At 33.7% G+C, this 15,351-nt stretch overlaps 1 protein-coding gene across 1 annotated transcript; it reads left to right on the forward strand.

The window, feature by feature from the left end:
* The first annotated feature begins 9,698 nt into the window (after positions 1-9,698).
* On the forward strand, positions 9,699-14,000 carry LOC110939854 (auxin efflux carrier component 5). The gene is made up of 5 exons (XM_022181430.2): positions 9,699-10,421; positions 12,185-12,270; positions 12,363-12,520; positions 12,942-13,018; positions 13,679-14,000. Exons 1-5 carry the CDS (start codon positions 9,757-9,759, stop codon positions 13,749-13,751), a joined length of 1,059 nt encoding a protein of 352 aa, XP_022037122.1. The 5' UTR covers positions 9,699-9,756; the 3' UTR covers positions 13,752-14,000.
* The last annotated feature ends 1,351 nt before the right edge of the window (positions 14,001-15,351 follow it).

The following is a 15,351-nucleotide window of genomic DNA, read 5'->3' on the forward strand; positions in this document are numbered from 1 at the left end:
TCTGAAATAGCTTTTATTGCATCGCGATGCGACAAATACGATCTTGTGATCTGCAAATGTAAATGCATATCCTGGGATTGCTAGAGTTATGAGACTCATTCATTACATAATTAAGTCTCATTCACGTAATTGTATATTAATTCAGTGATTAAGTTGTATGAAATTACCTGATATTTTGCCGTTCGTCACAAATTCACTTGTAATTTTTTTTGCTTTTCTTATTTAGGAACAAAATGTTATTGTGACAGGAATAGCTGATAGTTGTGGTTTGACACTAAGATAGGAGATGATTGCTGACATTGCTTGTTAAATTTTTTGTTTTAATTACAATATATGATCACAGATTTCAGTGACTTTCAGTTGGCATGCCTTGGAAGGTTTTTGCTTCATGAATCTGTGTTCTTATTCTCGCGACTTCCTTTTATTTACTTAGAAAAGGCAAGGTGGTTCTGCAAGTACAAAATTCATGTTTTACAGTTTTACGCACCACATTTTTCTTAATAAAACGTGCAATGGTGAGTTTGTTTATTAGTTGGATCAAATTCTTAGCGGCTTTGTTTTTTAATACCTTTTATCAGCATTGAGTATGTTTAACCATTTCAACCAAATTTAAAATGTGTGTAGTTTTCTATAATTTGAACTTGTATGAAATGATTGTTAGACGACATAGATTCCTCAATTTTGAGATGGACATGAAAAGGTTGAGATCATCATCTGTACAAATACCCAATGGTGGACTTACCATCTACTTTACATCCTGCATAATTCATATCAGTTTACACTCCTTCGTTTCTGAAAACAGTCCGTACTTGGATTCCTTTTGAGATGGTGAAGAATCTAAAAAACTACTTTAAGAATAGATGTTTGGTGGGGTGTTCCATGTTTGGACTAAGTGACTAACAGTAAAACCAACATCTGCTTTTGTACGTGCCAAGTTATGAAGTTAATAAGTTTCTTAACAAGTCTTTGATACCGTCCTTTATTTGTTATTTCCCCAATGCTTCCACTTGCAGCTCGCCAACACTTTCCCCTCTTTCTTATATGCTAATTGTGCTTTCTTTCATTTATCTATAACACAATATACCAATATGAAGGCATTCATTCTTGTTGTTGGATTTGAAACTCGGTTGAAACTATTTACTCTCAGCATTCCAAAACCACTTGTTGATTTTGACAACAATGTCACACCCCAACCGATGGCGGAAACCTCGGGGTGAGGCACTGAGCGAAACAATTTGTTCAGGAGAAATCCACAACAACTAAATTACCAAATAATTAACATTATGTCCTATACCATAACTTATCAAATAAAGCAGTTATTACAGACATAGTTGTCTCAAACACAAATCATAGTTTCGACCATCATAAATAGTAAATTTGTTTCTAGACTCTCTCCTAGCTTGATTCCACAAAAGCAAGCAAAGCACAAGCAACCTAAACACATGTCACATACGTTAAAATAAAGTCAATACACATAGTGTAAAGGTGAGCATACAAGTTTAATAGTATAATAGTAGCAAAAGCGAGTTTACGCATAACCAGCATGTAACACGTAGTAATGCGAAACCAGTTGGTTATCGACAATGAAATATGCACAGACATGACTGCGAGTTGTAGAATGCGCAATACATATCACCACTATGACACGTGAAGAAATACCCTTAACAACCCCTGTCCACGAAAGGTGCTGAGTCCAAACTATAGTACTATCGTTTCTAAGGTGTCAGGCAACAATCACTGTGTAAACATAACATACCAGCATTCATCGAATAACACGTATAACATGCAGAGCGGTTAGCGTATAAAATGTGTTTGCGTTGTGTGATCGATGTGATTTGATATAGGTAACGTATTTAACACCCAAAAGTGCGTAAAGCAAAAAGGGTTCGAGTATACTCACAGATCGTGTTTACGAATAAACACAGTCTTAGATTGAAGGGAGCGCTGAGAGATTAGCCTGAACAGTTAACGCTAGCCTAAGCGTTGAACGATGCGTAAAACGGCGTCGAGTGGGATAAGTGACGACGATGGGTCATCTGATCGGATGACCTTCCGGACGGATGGCCATTCAGTCGGAGGGTGATCCTTTTGGGATGGATTTGTTTGTGTATGATGTGACTTTGAAGTTTTCGTTGTAGCATTTTATTAAACGAGAAGTATCTCTACCTTTCAGGTTGTCCGGTTGAATGGTCATCCGGACGGATTGTCGTTCGGTCGGATGGCAATCTGTTCCAAGTGAGATGTTTCCAAAGATCCAAGTCTCCTGATGGAATAGTCATTCGATCGGATGGTCATCCGATCGGATGACTATTCGTTGGAAACTGATAGCCTTTGAAAATTTGTAAAAATTTTGAGTATTTAAGGGCCACAAGTCATCCGATCAGATTGTCGTGCGATTGGATGGCTATCCGATCGGACGGCGATCTGTTCAGTAAATTGTTCATTGTGAAACTTGTAAAATTTGCTAAGTTTAGAAAGTTTTGGGATTGAACCGAGACGGTATGACAACGTTTTGAACAACGGCAACTCCACCAAGTCCAAGTCGTCCGATCGGATGGAAATCACCCCGTCCGATCAGTTAACTGTTCTTGACGGTACTCCATGTTCAACCCGTGAATCGGTTATCTTCTCCGATAGAAATCCATTCTCAGTCCAACACTTCACTATAGAACGAGTAGAAGGCCTGAACAAGCTCTGATTCTATTGGTTTGAGTGAAAAGTTAAGAACTTTGAAGAAAAGTTTGAAACACTTTGATTATGTTTAGATTTAGGAGAAATCAGTGTTTAAACATTGTAGAAATCCTTTAGATCTGAGTTGTTCTTGATGGAATGAAGTCACTCTCCAGAGTTCATGCTAACCCGTTATGACGTCACCCTTGAACAGCCCGAAATCAAGTGATTTCATGGTTAAAAGTTAAGATTTGTGGGTGAAATTGGTGAAGAAGTATGTGTTGATTGAGAAAGTACAAGATTTGAGTGGAAAACTTACAAGAGTCGCGAGGAATTGAGAGAAAGTAGGCCAAGAGTATGTTGGTCGGACGAGAGCTGTCACATCACATGAACAGTGATGTGACAGGTGCTATTTATAGATGAGAGAAGAGAAGAGGCGGTGTGCAGTGATGGATTGAAGGGCCTTCCGATCGGATGGCCATCCGATCGAATGGTCCTTCGATCGGATGGGCAGTGCGTGTTAGTTTTCGACTTTTTGTTTCGTGCGTTGAGTGTTGCGATGCGTTGCGAGCAAGCGATGCGATAGTATTAAATAATAACTCACAGATAACCTAACTAACACATAACATAAAAGTAAGCCTTAAATTTCGAGTTCGTGATGAGATTGTGTTGCGATAGGGTTGCAATTGCGTTTGCGGTTAATCACCTCAAACATAAATAAAAACATGCACAAGTAACACATAAATAGCACACACACGTAAAACAATATCCAGAACTCATAATTCGTATTGTGATGCGATAGCGATGAGATAGCATTAAATAGTATAGCGATTTAAACTACGATTATTGCATTTACTCCACATAGTACAACTAAAGTAACAAAAATTAATGTATCGATTATCAAGTCAAAGAGTACAGTCAATACTAAGCAAGGAATGACAGATCCAATTAGCAATTTTTTCTTCCCTTGACTTGTACTTTGACTTCAAAAGTTGGGATGTTACAAACAAACCCATGATCCTTATTCAGGTACATAGTCATATGCACCCTCTTTTTTTCTTGAATACCAAGCTTATATCAAAGGAATTATTGAATTAACCTTTTATTTGTGTGATCATCTGATTTGTATCAAAACATCAACATTGATTTTACAGAGTAAAGGCGTGCTGAAGAATATGGAAGGAGTGAATGATTCAATTTGGGGTTTTGAAGAGGATGAATTCTGTAGTTGGGGTTGTAAAGAGTGAAATGTTGAAATTGCCCTTGAAATTTTAAGGTAAAAGACATCATTGCCCTGGTCAACTAACCATTAACTAACAACGAATTTTAATAAGAATGTTATTGATTGCAATTGATAACTACAGGGACTGGAATTGTCGAAATTGGCAAATAAGAGCTGTATGTGAGATCTGTTGTTATAGGGACATAAATTGTACTTTACTCTAAATAATAAATAATGTTTAAGTAATAAAAAAAAAACTATTCCCAGTCACCTGATTAATACGTCACTTCAAGTAAGTGTGAGTGCACTCTTATCTACATGGCGCTAAAGTAGGAACCTTTTTAACACCTAACCACTATGAAGGGTCTAATCCGTTATCTTATTAGCAACTTGTTGTCTAGATCAAAGAACAAACAAAATGGATTTTAAATCCAAGTGAGAACTTAATGTATGACACCTCAAACACAATTCACATAATTAGACCAAAAACGCATATTATAAAATATATTATGTTATAAACTTAAAACGTAAATGATTTCATTAGGTTTTATGTAGTGGGCGGGTGCCCATTATCACGTGTGTATTGTCACATTATGGGATGGGGACCTCAAACACCACTCCGGGATGACGTTATCAGTGTGGCATGAGTGTGATAACGTGTGTCAAGCATATAACATATGTCTACTTAATTTCTCAATCAATAAAAAGTTTCACTTTTCTTTGAATGAGAAATGTTACTCTACTTTAATCTATACCAAATATTTTACAATTCTCTATTGTTAAGTTTAAACTTGGAACCTCCTCTCTATCAAGTGAACTAGCCCTCAACAACTCTTCCTCCAACCAAAAAAAAAAAAAAAAAAAAACAAAAAAATTAAAATTAATGAATAAAAAACCCTTCACTTGGCAAGGAGTGTCACCACACAACGAACAGTCTTACATATTTATGTAAGCTACCTCATTAATTAAGTTAAGTATCTATTATTTATCAATTTTGATTGTAAGACAAGATTACTATTCAATTTTATTAAACACTTCACCCTTATACTTTTCTTCTTTTACAACCTCGTCAAAAACTATTTTTTCATAAAACTTTTCTACTTTCACATTTGGTCCCTTAAACTTTTCATCTTTTACAAATTTGTTGTTTTACGTTTCGGTCTGAATTTTGCGAGTTAGCATGCTGTGACACGCATGTGTGGCTTGACGTTTATATGGTATTTTTTTTTTTTTTTTTTGCGGTTTAACGGCCCCGTGGCAATGCGCGGGTCCTAAGTGGACTTAGGTTTCATTTCTATGTTTTACGTTTCGGTTTATTTTTTGCGAGTTAACACATTGCAACACGCGTGTGTGGTTCAACATTTTTACATCTACTTTTTATTTGGTTTATCTGTCCCACCGTAATGTGCGAGTCCTAAAAACTAGTTTCAGCATAAATAGCACAACCGAGCAACCAATTAATGTGATTTACCTTCAACACGATATCAGTCAACAAACATTAGCAGCGACTTATCGTCGCTACTAATTCTTTGTAGTGATAATAGTACGAAACATACTCGTTAAAAGGGGCTAACACCACCTTCGAAAGATAAGAAAAAAAAAATGTAATTTACTTTGACCAAAATGACAACAACATAAAATCACAAAGTGTCTTAGGTAGAAAAAAAAAATAAAAAAATAAAACCAAGAAATGAATAAACCACATGAACGAGAATCGTAATTTATGATTATAATGGTTCAAAACTTCAAACACCAAAATCTATAACCATAATATCCTAATTTTGTGAATTGAATCACTAACCCGAATTACACCATTTTCATCATTTACAAACGTAGTCTTTCAGGAATTAGGAAATCACTTATTATTATTTTTTTTACTCACACATTTTTATTAGGATCTTATGATTCTAGCTAATTCGATCTTATGGCCAGATTAAGAAAAATGAAAACCAACCTTTGCATGATATCGAACTTCCGTAAGTTTATTATTGAGCTTTCATTTGAAGCTTGTTGGCCACAATCAATAGAGATTGGATGCATTTCACAAGTATCATGTAAGCAACATCATAACTAGTTGTCCACAAGTTGATTTCGAATGAATAGTACCATCACTTTCTTTATGGCCTTTCTGTCCTAATATTCTCATGTATACAAACATTAATGCATTAGAACATCAAGTAGTGATAAAAGTTACAACAGATTCGCGTTAAGATATACAATACTCCTACCTATTAAATTTGATAATGACTTGCTCGAGAAATGAACGATTCAAATGCAGCATAACATCTGAATTATCGTCAAGAATTTCGTGTTGGTTTGGAATTCTTTTAAATCCTGTTGGGAAGGTGATAAAATGTGATGAGATCGTTAAAAAGGGGTCCCTATCGACGATAGCCATGAATTAGGAATGTGTTTCTATTCCAAAGATTATATATAATTGGGAATGGCATTTATTCAAATGCCCATAAAATGCCATTATGATGTATTGAAGCACAAACCTTTCTATATATGGAGGAGGTATACATGTCATGTAGCTATAGAAATTGTAACATACACAGGAGGTGTTTTGGATGTATATTGGATAAATTATAAAATTGTGACACTTAATAATTACAATCAGTTTTGTAGTAGTTGTTACGATCTTAAAATGTCTGAAACCCAAAATCTTATTTGTTAAATATTACAAATTCGTATTCTGGCTTGAAATTCAATAATCAAGGTTAAAATACATTTAAACACTCCCAAAACAATTTCTATTTTAAAAGGACAAAGGTGAAATAATAATAAACAGTGACAATGTTTATACACTAACCATCCTGGTGGTTGAAGAGGCGAAGGCCGCTAGTTAATTACCGAAGGTTGCAAGGGGCAACACCCCTGACAATGTTCAAGGGTTGAACTCCTCCTTGCGGGAGTGTCGTTCAATTGCCTTTGGAACTCACTCATGATTTGCATGGTTGATGTGAAGTGATATGGATTTATGTTCTTTCAACAAAATGTTGTTATTGTTCATTACCAAAGAATGTCTTTGGTTTGTTTCACAATACACTTTGGTACATGTTTCAGAAGAGAAACCATACTTGCTCTTTTTTCTCTCTGAATCATCAAATACAATTGAAAGAGATATCTAGACTATTTCCAAACAATAAAACTATATGTGATCTACAATTCAATCGGTCAATTTCTTGGTAGTTTTGCAGAGACAACCTTGACCCCAGCTTGACCCTAATCTTTATAAAAATTGTATAGTATCGAATATGGTATTTTTGGTCTTTAAACCAATATTCCATGCAACTCCCCTCACTTCAAGATTTTGTGGTTGAGAATTAGGAGTGGTGGTTTAACTCAAAACCAGAAGAAACCCCTTAAAAGTATTGGAAATGGTGTGTGGAATAAATAGGTGAATCTCATACCTTTCCATTATATATAGTTGACCATAACATCAGTAAGACAAAAAAAAAAAAAAAAAAAAAAAAAAGAGAGAAAAGAAATAACACAAAAGACAAAATATTGAACATAGAAAAACTGGTCCCAACTTGAACCCGTGCTTTTTTGGAACTAAAGATAACTTGAAAACCTCCTTGGATTTCTGTCGTTCATGATACCACAAAAACTGAAAAACATAAATGACAAAAGCGGCGACACTTCATATGTCGCCGCTATTGGTAAATCCGGAACCTAGTGTCCCACAATAAACCCCAGCCACTCATTCCTTATAGCGGCGACAGCCATACAACGATGAATGAAATGTTTATACACATCTTTTTACTCTTAAATCATCTTTAGACATTTTAGACTTGGATCCACAACCACTATAATTAACAAAGTATACGCCTTTACGCTGGATAGACGATCCGGATGAACCACCCTTTAAGTCACATATAGAAATGAGTAATTGTAGTGCTTACACCTGAACCCATTTGAGTTAATACGTTGTCGCAATGTTTACTTTCTTTGATATTGTATATATCTTAATATTTATTGATCAACATTAGTGATAGAAGGAATAAAGAAAGGAGTACTTGAACTACACCATTATAACTTTTGTAATTTGTCATCAAACGACGTTGCAATTTGTCGGGAATTGGTGGCAATAACTTGTTTCCAACAATTTACCAACGAGAAATGCTGTCAGCCAGTAGTTTTGTAGTGTATAAGATATATTTTATCAACTTATCATGTTTAGGCTAAATTATTTCAGTTAGAAAATCACTTAGTTTAGATATCTCAACATTACTAGAATTCAAAGTTGTCTATGAAACAATATTGTGTCTCTGATCCGTCACAAAGACAAACAGAAAAATATTTGTCATTGCTAATCTCTATCTCACGTTTTTTTCTTGTACAAAAATTGCAACATATTTTTGGAGCTAGCTAGAGATAGAATATTTGTCCCAAAAGCTTTCAAAATATTAGAGTTGTCGTCATCATCATCATCATCATCATACTCAGTAAATCCTACCAATAGCAAAGCAAAGGTAGGGTCTGAGGAGTTTAAGATGTAGTCAGTTTACCTCTACCCCGTAGGATAGAGAGGCTGCTTTCAGTGAGACCCCTGGCTCGATTATAGTTTTGCATCAAGACTTGGACATAAGGCACATAACACTTAGCAATCGAGAAAAAACCGATTGGTGCATGCACCCCCTTGTCTTTCGGCTATCAACGTCACTACATGATGCATGATTGACCGTCCATCACTTTTAATGTTATTTTCACGAAATTAGTAAAATAACGTTAAAATTAGTGTAATTTCACTTTTTTTAATTTCAAAATATTTGAGTAAACAATTTAAATGATTCTATAATAACAAAATATTAGCGATGAAACATGCATGTAGCAAAGATTAGCGAGAAAACATGTAGAATCAGTTGATTATGACACATTTTCAAAAGGACTCCCATCTTTTTCTAATGACAATGCAAGTGTCACAGCCATCAATAACAATCTTTTCAATACTCAAAGAACAAATACATAGAGATCAAGTATTACCTTATCCGTAATTATCACAATGATGGCGAATGAAACGGTTAAGTTTTGTCCAATGATCACTATGATAGGGATTGTTGTGATCGGCATTAAAATCACAACAGAAGTGACTTCAACGTTTCCATATTGAACGCATATATACCGGATGATCAACTCACACAATCTTATAAGACTGGAAGGTATGGGGGCCGGCTGATGCCCGGCTAGGCCCGGCGCCGGACCCCCACACCGCCCCCCTGGGGCTCGGCTCGGCACAACCGGCCACCCACAGTCGGGGTAGCCGGACCACTTTCTCCTCTTGCCTCTCACATATACCTATACATACACACATATATATACATAAAGGGGTTCATCCCCCACCCCCTAGGTCCATCCCCTCCAAGCCACTCCTACGTGGCGCCTACGTGGCGGCTCATCCCCTCCAAGCCCATCCTCTCCATACCCTTTAGTCTAAGGATAGTGTAGTGTTCCATATGATTCCTAACATGACGTTGATCACCAACGTGCACTAGATTGTCCAATTATATACTTACTATAAACCTCTAACTTTTAATGACTAGAACATAAAAAAAGTTTGATATAAAATAAGAGGTGCAAAATTAATACAGACCTATCACAAACCCAACATACTTTTATTATGTCACTTCTCAAGCATCCAACAAAACGAATCATATACACCCACAATATGCATTTGGAGGCACAACATTTTAAAAACACCTTTTCTATAGATTTTATTTTAATTTTATTTTATTTCCCCTGATTAAATGTTCTTGTCATATGTATATAAATACTTCAACCAACTCCAAAGTACAAAACACACACATTTCTTTGAACATATAGCCATTTCTTTGAAGGGTTTATTTATTAATTTTCTAAATATGATTGGGTTAGAGGACGTTTACAAGGTGGTTGCAGCCACCGTGCCACTCTATGTGGCTTTACTTTTAGGGTATGGTTCAGTGAGGTGGTGGCACATTTTTACACATGAACAATGTGACGCCATTAACCGGTTTGTATGTTTCTTCACCCTCCCTCTTTTTACTTTCGAGTTCACTGCCCACATTGACCCATTCAACATGAACTATCGCTTCATTGGTGCGGACGTCATCTCAAAAGTTATTATTGTGACCGTGCTTGCGTTTTGGGCAAGGTTTAGTAGTAAAGGAAGTTGTTCATGGTCCATAACATGTTACTCTTTGTCCACTTTGACCAATTCTCTTGTTGTGGGTGTGCCCTTGGTTAGGGCTATGTATGGTCAAGAATTTGTGAACCTTGTTGTACAAGGGTCAGTGATCCAAGCCATTGTTTGGCTCACTGCTCTCCTCTTTGTGTTGGAATGTAGAAGATCAGTAATGAATGTTTGCTCTGTCAATGCTACTGAATTCAAGGATTTGGAAGGAAACTTGAAGTCGGACGTTGAGCAAGCGGTGGTCGCTAAATCATCGTTAGTGTCACTAATGAAAGTTGTTCTTTTGAAACTCGCCATGAATCCTAATTCGTATTCTTGTGTCATTGGCATCGTTTGGGCAACTATATCAAATAGGTATTACAATTTACATTTTTATTGTCAATACTTCACCATAAGCATAGCGTTTAAAAATATGTTTATTATAAATAGAAATATTGTAAACCATGAATCAAGGAAATTAATATATATGAAATACATATATCTTTTTTAAATACTACAAAACAAGCATAGTCACTAAAATTCTAGGGATATCTAAGCTACTTATAATGTTTGGGGAGAATAAGATTTAAACACACTACAAGAAAAACAAGTTAATTCAGGCCTATAGGAACGACATGTCGTCTTTATAGGTTTTTTTACCCTATAGAGGCAACATGTCATGTCTATTAAATTTGTTTCTATATCCTTGTCCCTATAGACTATAAAAATCGTCCCTATAGGTGTCGTCCCTATTGAACAGACAAGTTCGTGTTAAAATTTAACTGAAAAATAAAACTAATATTTCCTAAAACACAAAAAAAAACATTTATTAAAATATTTTTCCTAATAGAAACGACAAGTCGTTGCTATAGCCTTTTATAAAAAAAAGAAAAAAAAGCTTTTTGAACTTTTTAGACACGACATGTCGTCTCTAAAGTATTATCTCCTTTTTAAAAAAATAAAAAATAAATCTTTTAGAACTTTTAGAAACAACATGTCGTCTATAGCGAATAACTTTTTTTTTTTGTATTTTTAATTATTTATTAACCAAAACTAAAAAACAAAACAAAATTATTTTTACATATAGGGAGGACATGTCCTTTCTATAGGTTAGTTAAGTTTTTTTCGAATTTTTATGCATTAGTGGGAAATTTTGCCTTCTAAATGATTTTTTTTACCTTTCAAACATTTTAGAGACGATACGTCATTTCTATAGGTTAGTTTACTTATCTTTTAAAATTTTTATTTCAAACATTTTAGAAACGATATGTTCTTTCTATAGGTTAGTTTATTTATTTTTTAAAATTTTTATTTCAAACATATTAGAGACGACATGTCGTCTCTATAGGTTTAAATATATATATTTGTTAGTTAAAAAACAAGAATAAATTAATAAACTTAATTGGGTCTAAAGGGACAACAATGTCGTCTCTATTTGTTAGACTTTTTTTCTAGAACAAATTTGGAATGGTAGGAAATTTTGCCGCCTAAATTAAAATTATTTTTGACTAGTCAAACTTTGTAGAGACGACATGCCGTCTCTATAAGTTAAACTTTATTTTTTAGTTTTTTTTTTTATTTTCATACATATTTATCATTAATAAAATAAAATTAAAAGAAAAATATTTAAAGTTACAGAAACAACATGTCGTCTCTATAAGTTAAAATTTTTTTTTTAAGTTTTCAATTCAACAAACTAGAGAATAAAAAAAACAAAAAAAATTATTTTCACTTTATAGAGAGGATATATCGTCCCTATAAGGTAACTATCTTAAAAGACACAAAACCCTATAGAAACGACATGTCGTCTCCATAGGGTAATTTATAGAGAGGACCGATGTCGTCCGTATAAGTGTCGTCCCTATAGAAGTTTTTTCTTGTAGTGACAAACCATATCTTTATCCTGGTGAAAATTATATTTGGACCTAAAAAGAATATTAGAAACATAATAAATTGCTTCTCATGGAATCTAAACAATAAAAAAATACAAAAAGTATAATATTAGTAAGGTACTAGTAAAAAATGTATAGTAACATATGAAACAAATAAGAGAAAATGAAAAACATATATATTTTTTAAACATTAATCTCTACTAAATTATTAAAAATCTTTTGTTGTCGTTTTTGTCGTCGTCATAGGTTTAACTGGCCAATGCCGGATATGATTGAAGGATCAGTATTGATAATGTCTAAGGCTGGGACAGGCACTGCAATGTTTAGCATGGGTAAGAAAAATACTTGCAATTTACTTTCTGGACAGCTTTGTATACAAAGTTACTAATGCATGATTCTTGACTTTTTGGGAAACTTGTTACAGGTTTATTCATGGCAAAACAGGAGAAACTGATTGCATGTGGAACAAGTCTGACGATGCTTGCCATTGTTCTCAAGTTTTTTGCCGGACCAGCAACTATGGCTATCAGTTGCATCGCCGTTGGTTTGCATGGGGATGTATTACGTGTTGCCATTATTCAGGTGCGCACTCAGCATAGACGTTATCACTAGGGGTGTTCATAATTAGAATTGGACTAATAACCGAAAATGCAACTGAACTGAATTTGAATTCAGGTTATTCGCATCGGATCTTCTCCAAACCGAATTTTGAATTCGGTTATGAGATTCCTGACTCACCAATTGAACTGATATTTTTTATACGTTTTATTACTTAAATTTTAAGCTTTAGCATTGAGTAACTTTTTTTTTTTTTTTGGCTAATTTGGTTTATTCACATAGACGTTATTTTGAAAAAGCTTATTTGAATCAATTTTTCAAAGTCGAGTACGTTGAATTTGAATTCAATTTTCAAATTTTAATAATTCAATTCAAATAACCTGAATCAATCGAAACTGACCCGACAATCACAATTATGATATACTAACGTCATTTCATATTACAGTCTGCTATACCTCAGTCTATCACCTCATTCATATACGCTAAAGAATATGGATTGCATCCAGATGTTCTGAGTACTGCGTAAGTTTTTTTTTTTCACAAATTAAATATAACTGTACACAGGTAACAGCTAATGTTATTCAAAATATTATTTGTTACTAGAATATATATATATATATTTGAATAAAATTAAACATAGAAATATTAAAGTAAGGCTAATATTATTGAGTATGTTTCACTTATTATTGCTGGACAATTACCTCATTTTTCCAACTTGTAAACATATATCATAATAACTCAGAAATCAATATTAACAATCACTTGTTACGGTTGGGTTTCAGCCTCATTGGAGGCGTGTGGAGTAGAGTAGAACTAAATTAAACCGTTCAAAACACTCAAAATTATAAACATAAATATTTGTTCGTATTTCATATAATTTAATTGAATTACCCAGGACAGTTATCTCTCGTTATTATAAGTTCACAACAATATAGTTAATGTTACACATGCTTGTTTGTATATGTTCGCTCTAAAATGTTATGTGTAGTATTATTGAGGACTTTTGCGAGATCAACACAGATATATATATAGAGAGAAAGACGTGCACAAATTATAAAGAGTAGGAAAATTAAAAATAAAAAGAAAATAGAAACTATGTTGTTATAGTGTATATTTCATTGAAATAAATAATGTGTTACTGATATATATATATTTTTTTATCTCTTTTAATTTATTTTTCAGGGTTGTCATTGGTATGATTGTCACTCTTCCTATTATGGTTGGATTCTATGCTGTCTTGGAATTTTTGCACTAATTCCTTCCCATACAAGTACAAGTGATCTAGCACTATGAATTATAAACCACACCAATGTCCAACTTAAGTCTCATTTTCAAGTCAATTTTATAATGTTCTTTGTAACAGTTGATAATTAACACGAAGATAATTGATTTTGTCTTTAAACTAGTATTATAACTACGCTCCGTGACGGGATACATAGCCTTTATCCGGAATTATTGTTGAAATATGCATTGTATATTTTAAAGGCAAATTGGATTTAAATAATCTCAATTTTCTCAATTTGGCCAGATAATAATTCCAACTCAGTTATTGGCCGATAATAATCCGAACTGGTCCACTTTTGGCCGATAATAGTCCGTCGTTAAAAATAGCTTAACGGAGTTAAGCTTTTTTCCGAATTACAAACATATATGTTATGGATTTTGATCAGAATAAGGATACGAGTCGATTTATCTAAAACTTACCTCGAAACGATGCTTCAAACGGCTTGATTTTTGTTAATTGGAAGTTTAAACACCCGAATTGAAGCACCGTTTTCGTCGTTGGGGGCAATATTTCGAGGTAAATTTTGCATCAATCAACTCGTATCCTCGTTCTAATCAAAAGCCCTAAAACATCAGTTTGTAATTCGGAAAAAAAACTTAACTTCGTTAGGCTATATTTAACACAGACTATTATCGGCCAAAAGTGGACCAGTTCGGATTATTATGGCCAACAACTGAGTTAGGATTATTATAGGCTAAATTGAGAAAGTTGGAATTATTTAAATTCAATTTGCCTATTTTAAAACGTCAACATAACTGTAGTCTTTAACAAATGAAAGAAAAATACAAAGATATTATATATTAAAATGAAACGCTAAATAAATAAGAAGACCTTAAAAATCCCAAAGAAACCATAACTAAAAATCTGGATTAAAACAATAAAAAAAACCAAAGAAAACGTCAGAATAACACCCAAACCCCCAAGGTTAGAACCTATGTTGATGGGGACGAGGGTGTGCAGTTGACCACTAGACCAATGATTAATTTATTGTCACGTTACGACGTGTTAATTCATAAAAATTAGTGCGTAACCTAAAACGTTGAAAAAGATAACTAACTAGACTTAGAACCCGTGCGTTGAGATTTTTTTTTTTTTTTTTTTTTTGCAGAAGTAGTTCACTTTTTAAAAACACTTTCACTAATGCCATCTTGGGAAAAAAAACTTCCAATAATAATGTTATTTCCATTTGAAATGGCAATTTGTTAAATATTATAGGTCATGTGTAAGGAAATAATGATTCGTTGTAAGAGAATAAAGTTCAATTGCCATTTGAAATGATAATTTATGACAAATCACCATTTTAAATGGCCACTTCTGTCACATAAAGCTAACTCGCCATTTGAAATGGCTATGTACTGACATTCTATGTTATTCTCTAGATTATTTGAGAACATCGTTAAAATATCCGATTATTTTGTTTTTCTTTTTTAAAGGCAATTTTATTAAACCATTGAGACCAAGTTTTATGATTTTTCAAAGAAGGGTATTAAATATGAATTCTTATAAAAATTGTAGACTTAATAAAATTGTCTTTCAAAAAGAAAAACAAAATAATAGGATATTTTAAGAA

The sequence above is a fragment of the Helianthus annuus genome, chromosome 14 (genome assembly GCF_002127325.2).
Source record: "Helianthus annuus cultivar XRQ/B chromosome 14, HanXRQr2.0-SUNRISE, whole genome shotgun sequence".
Lineage (NCBI taxonomy): Eukaryota > Viridiplantae > Streptophyta > Magnoliopsida > Asterales > Asteraceae > Helianthus > Helianthus annuus.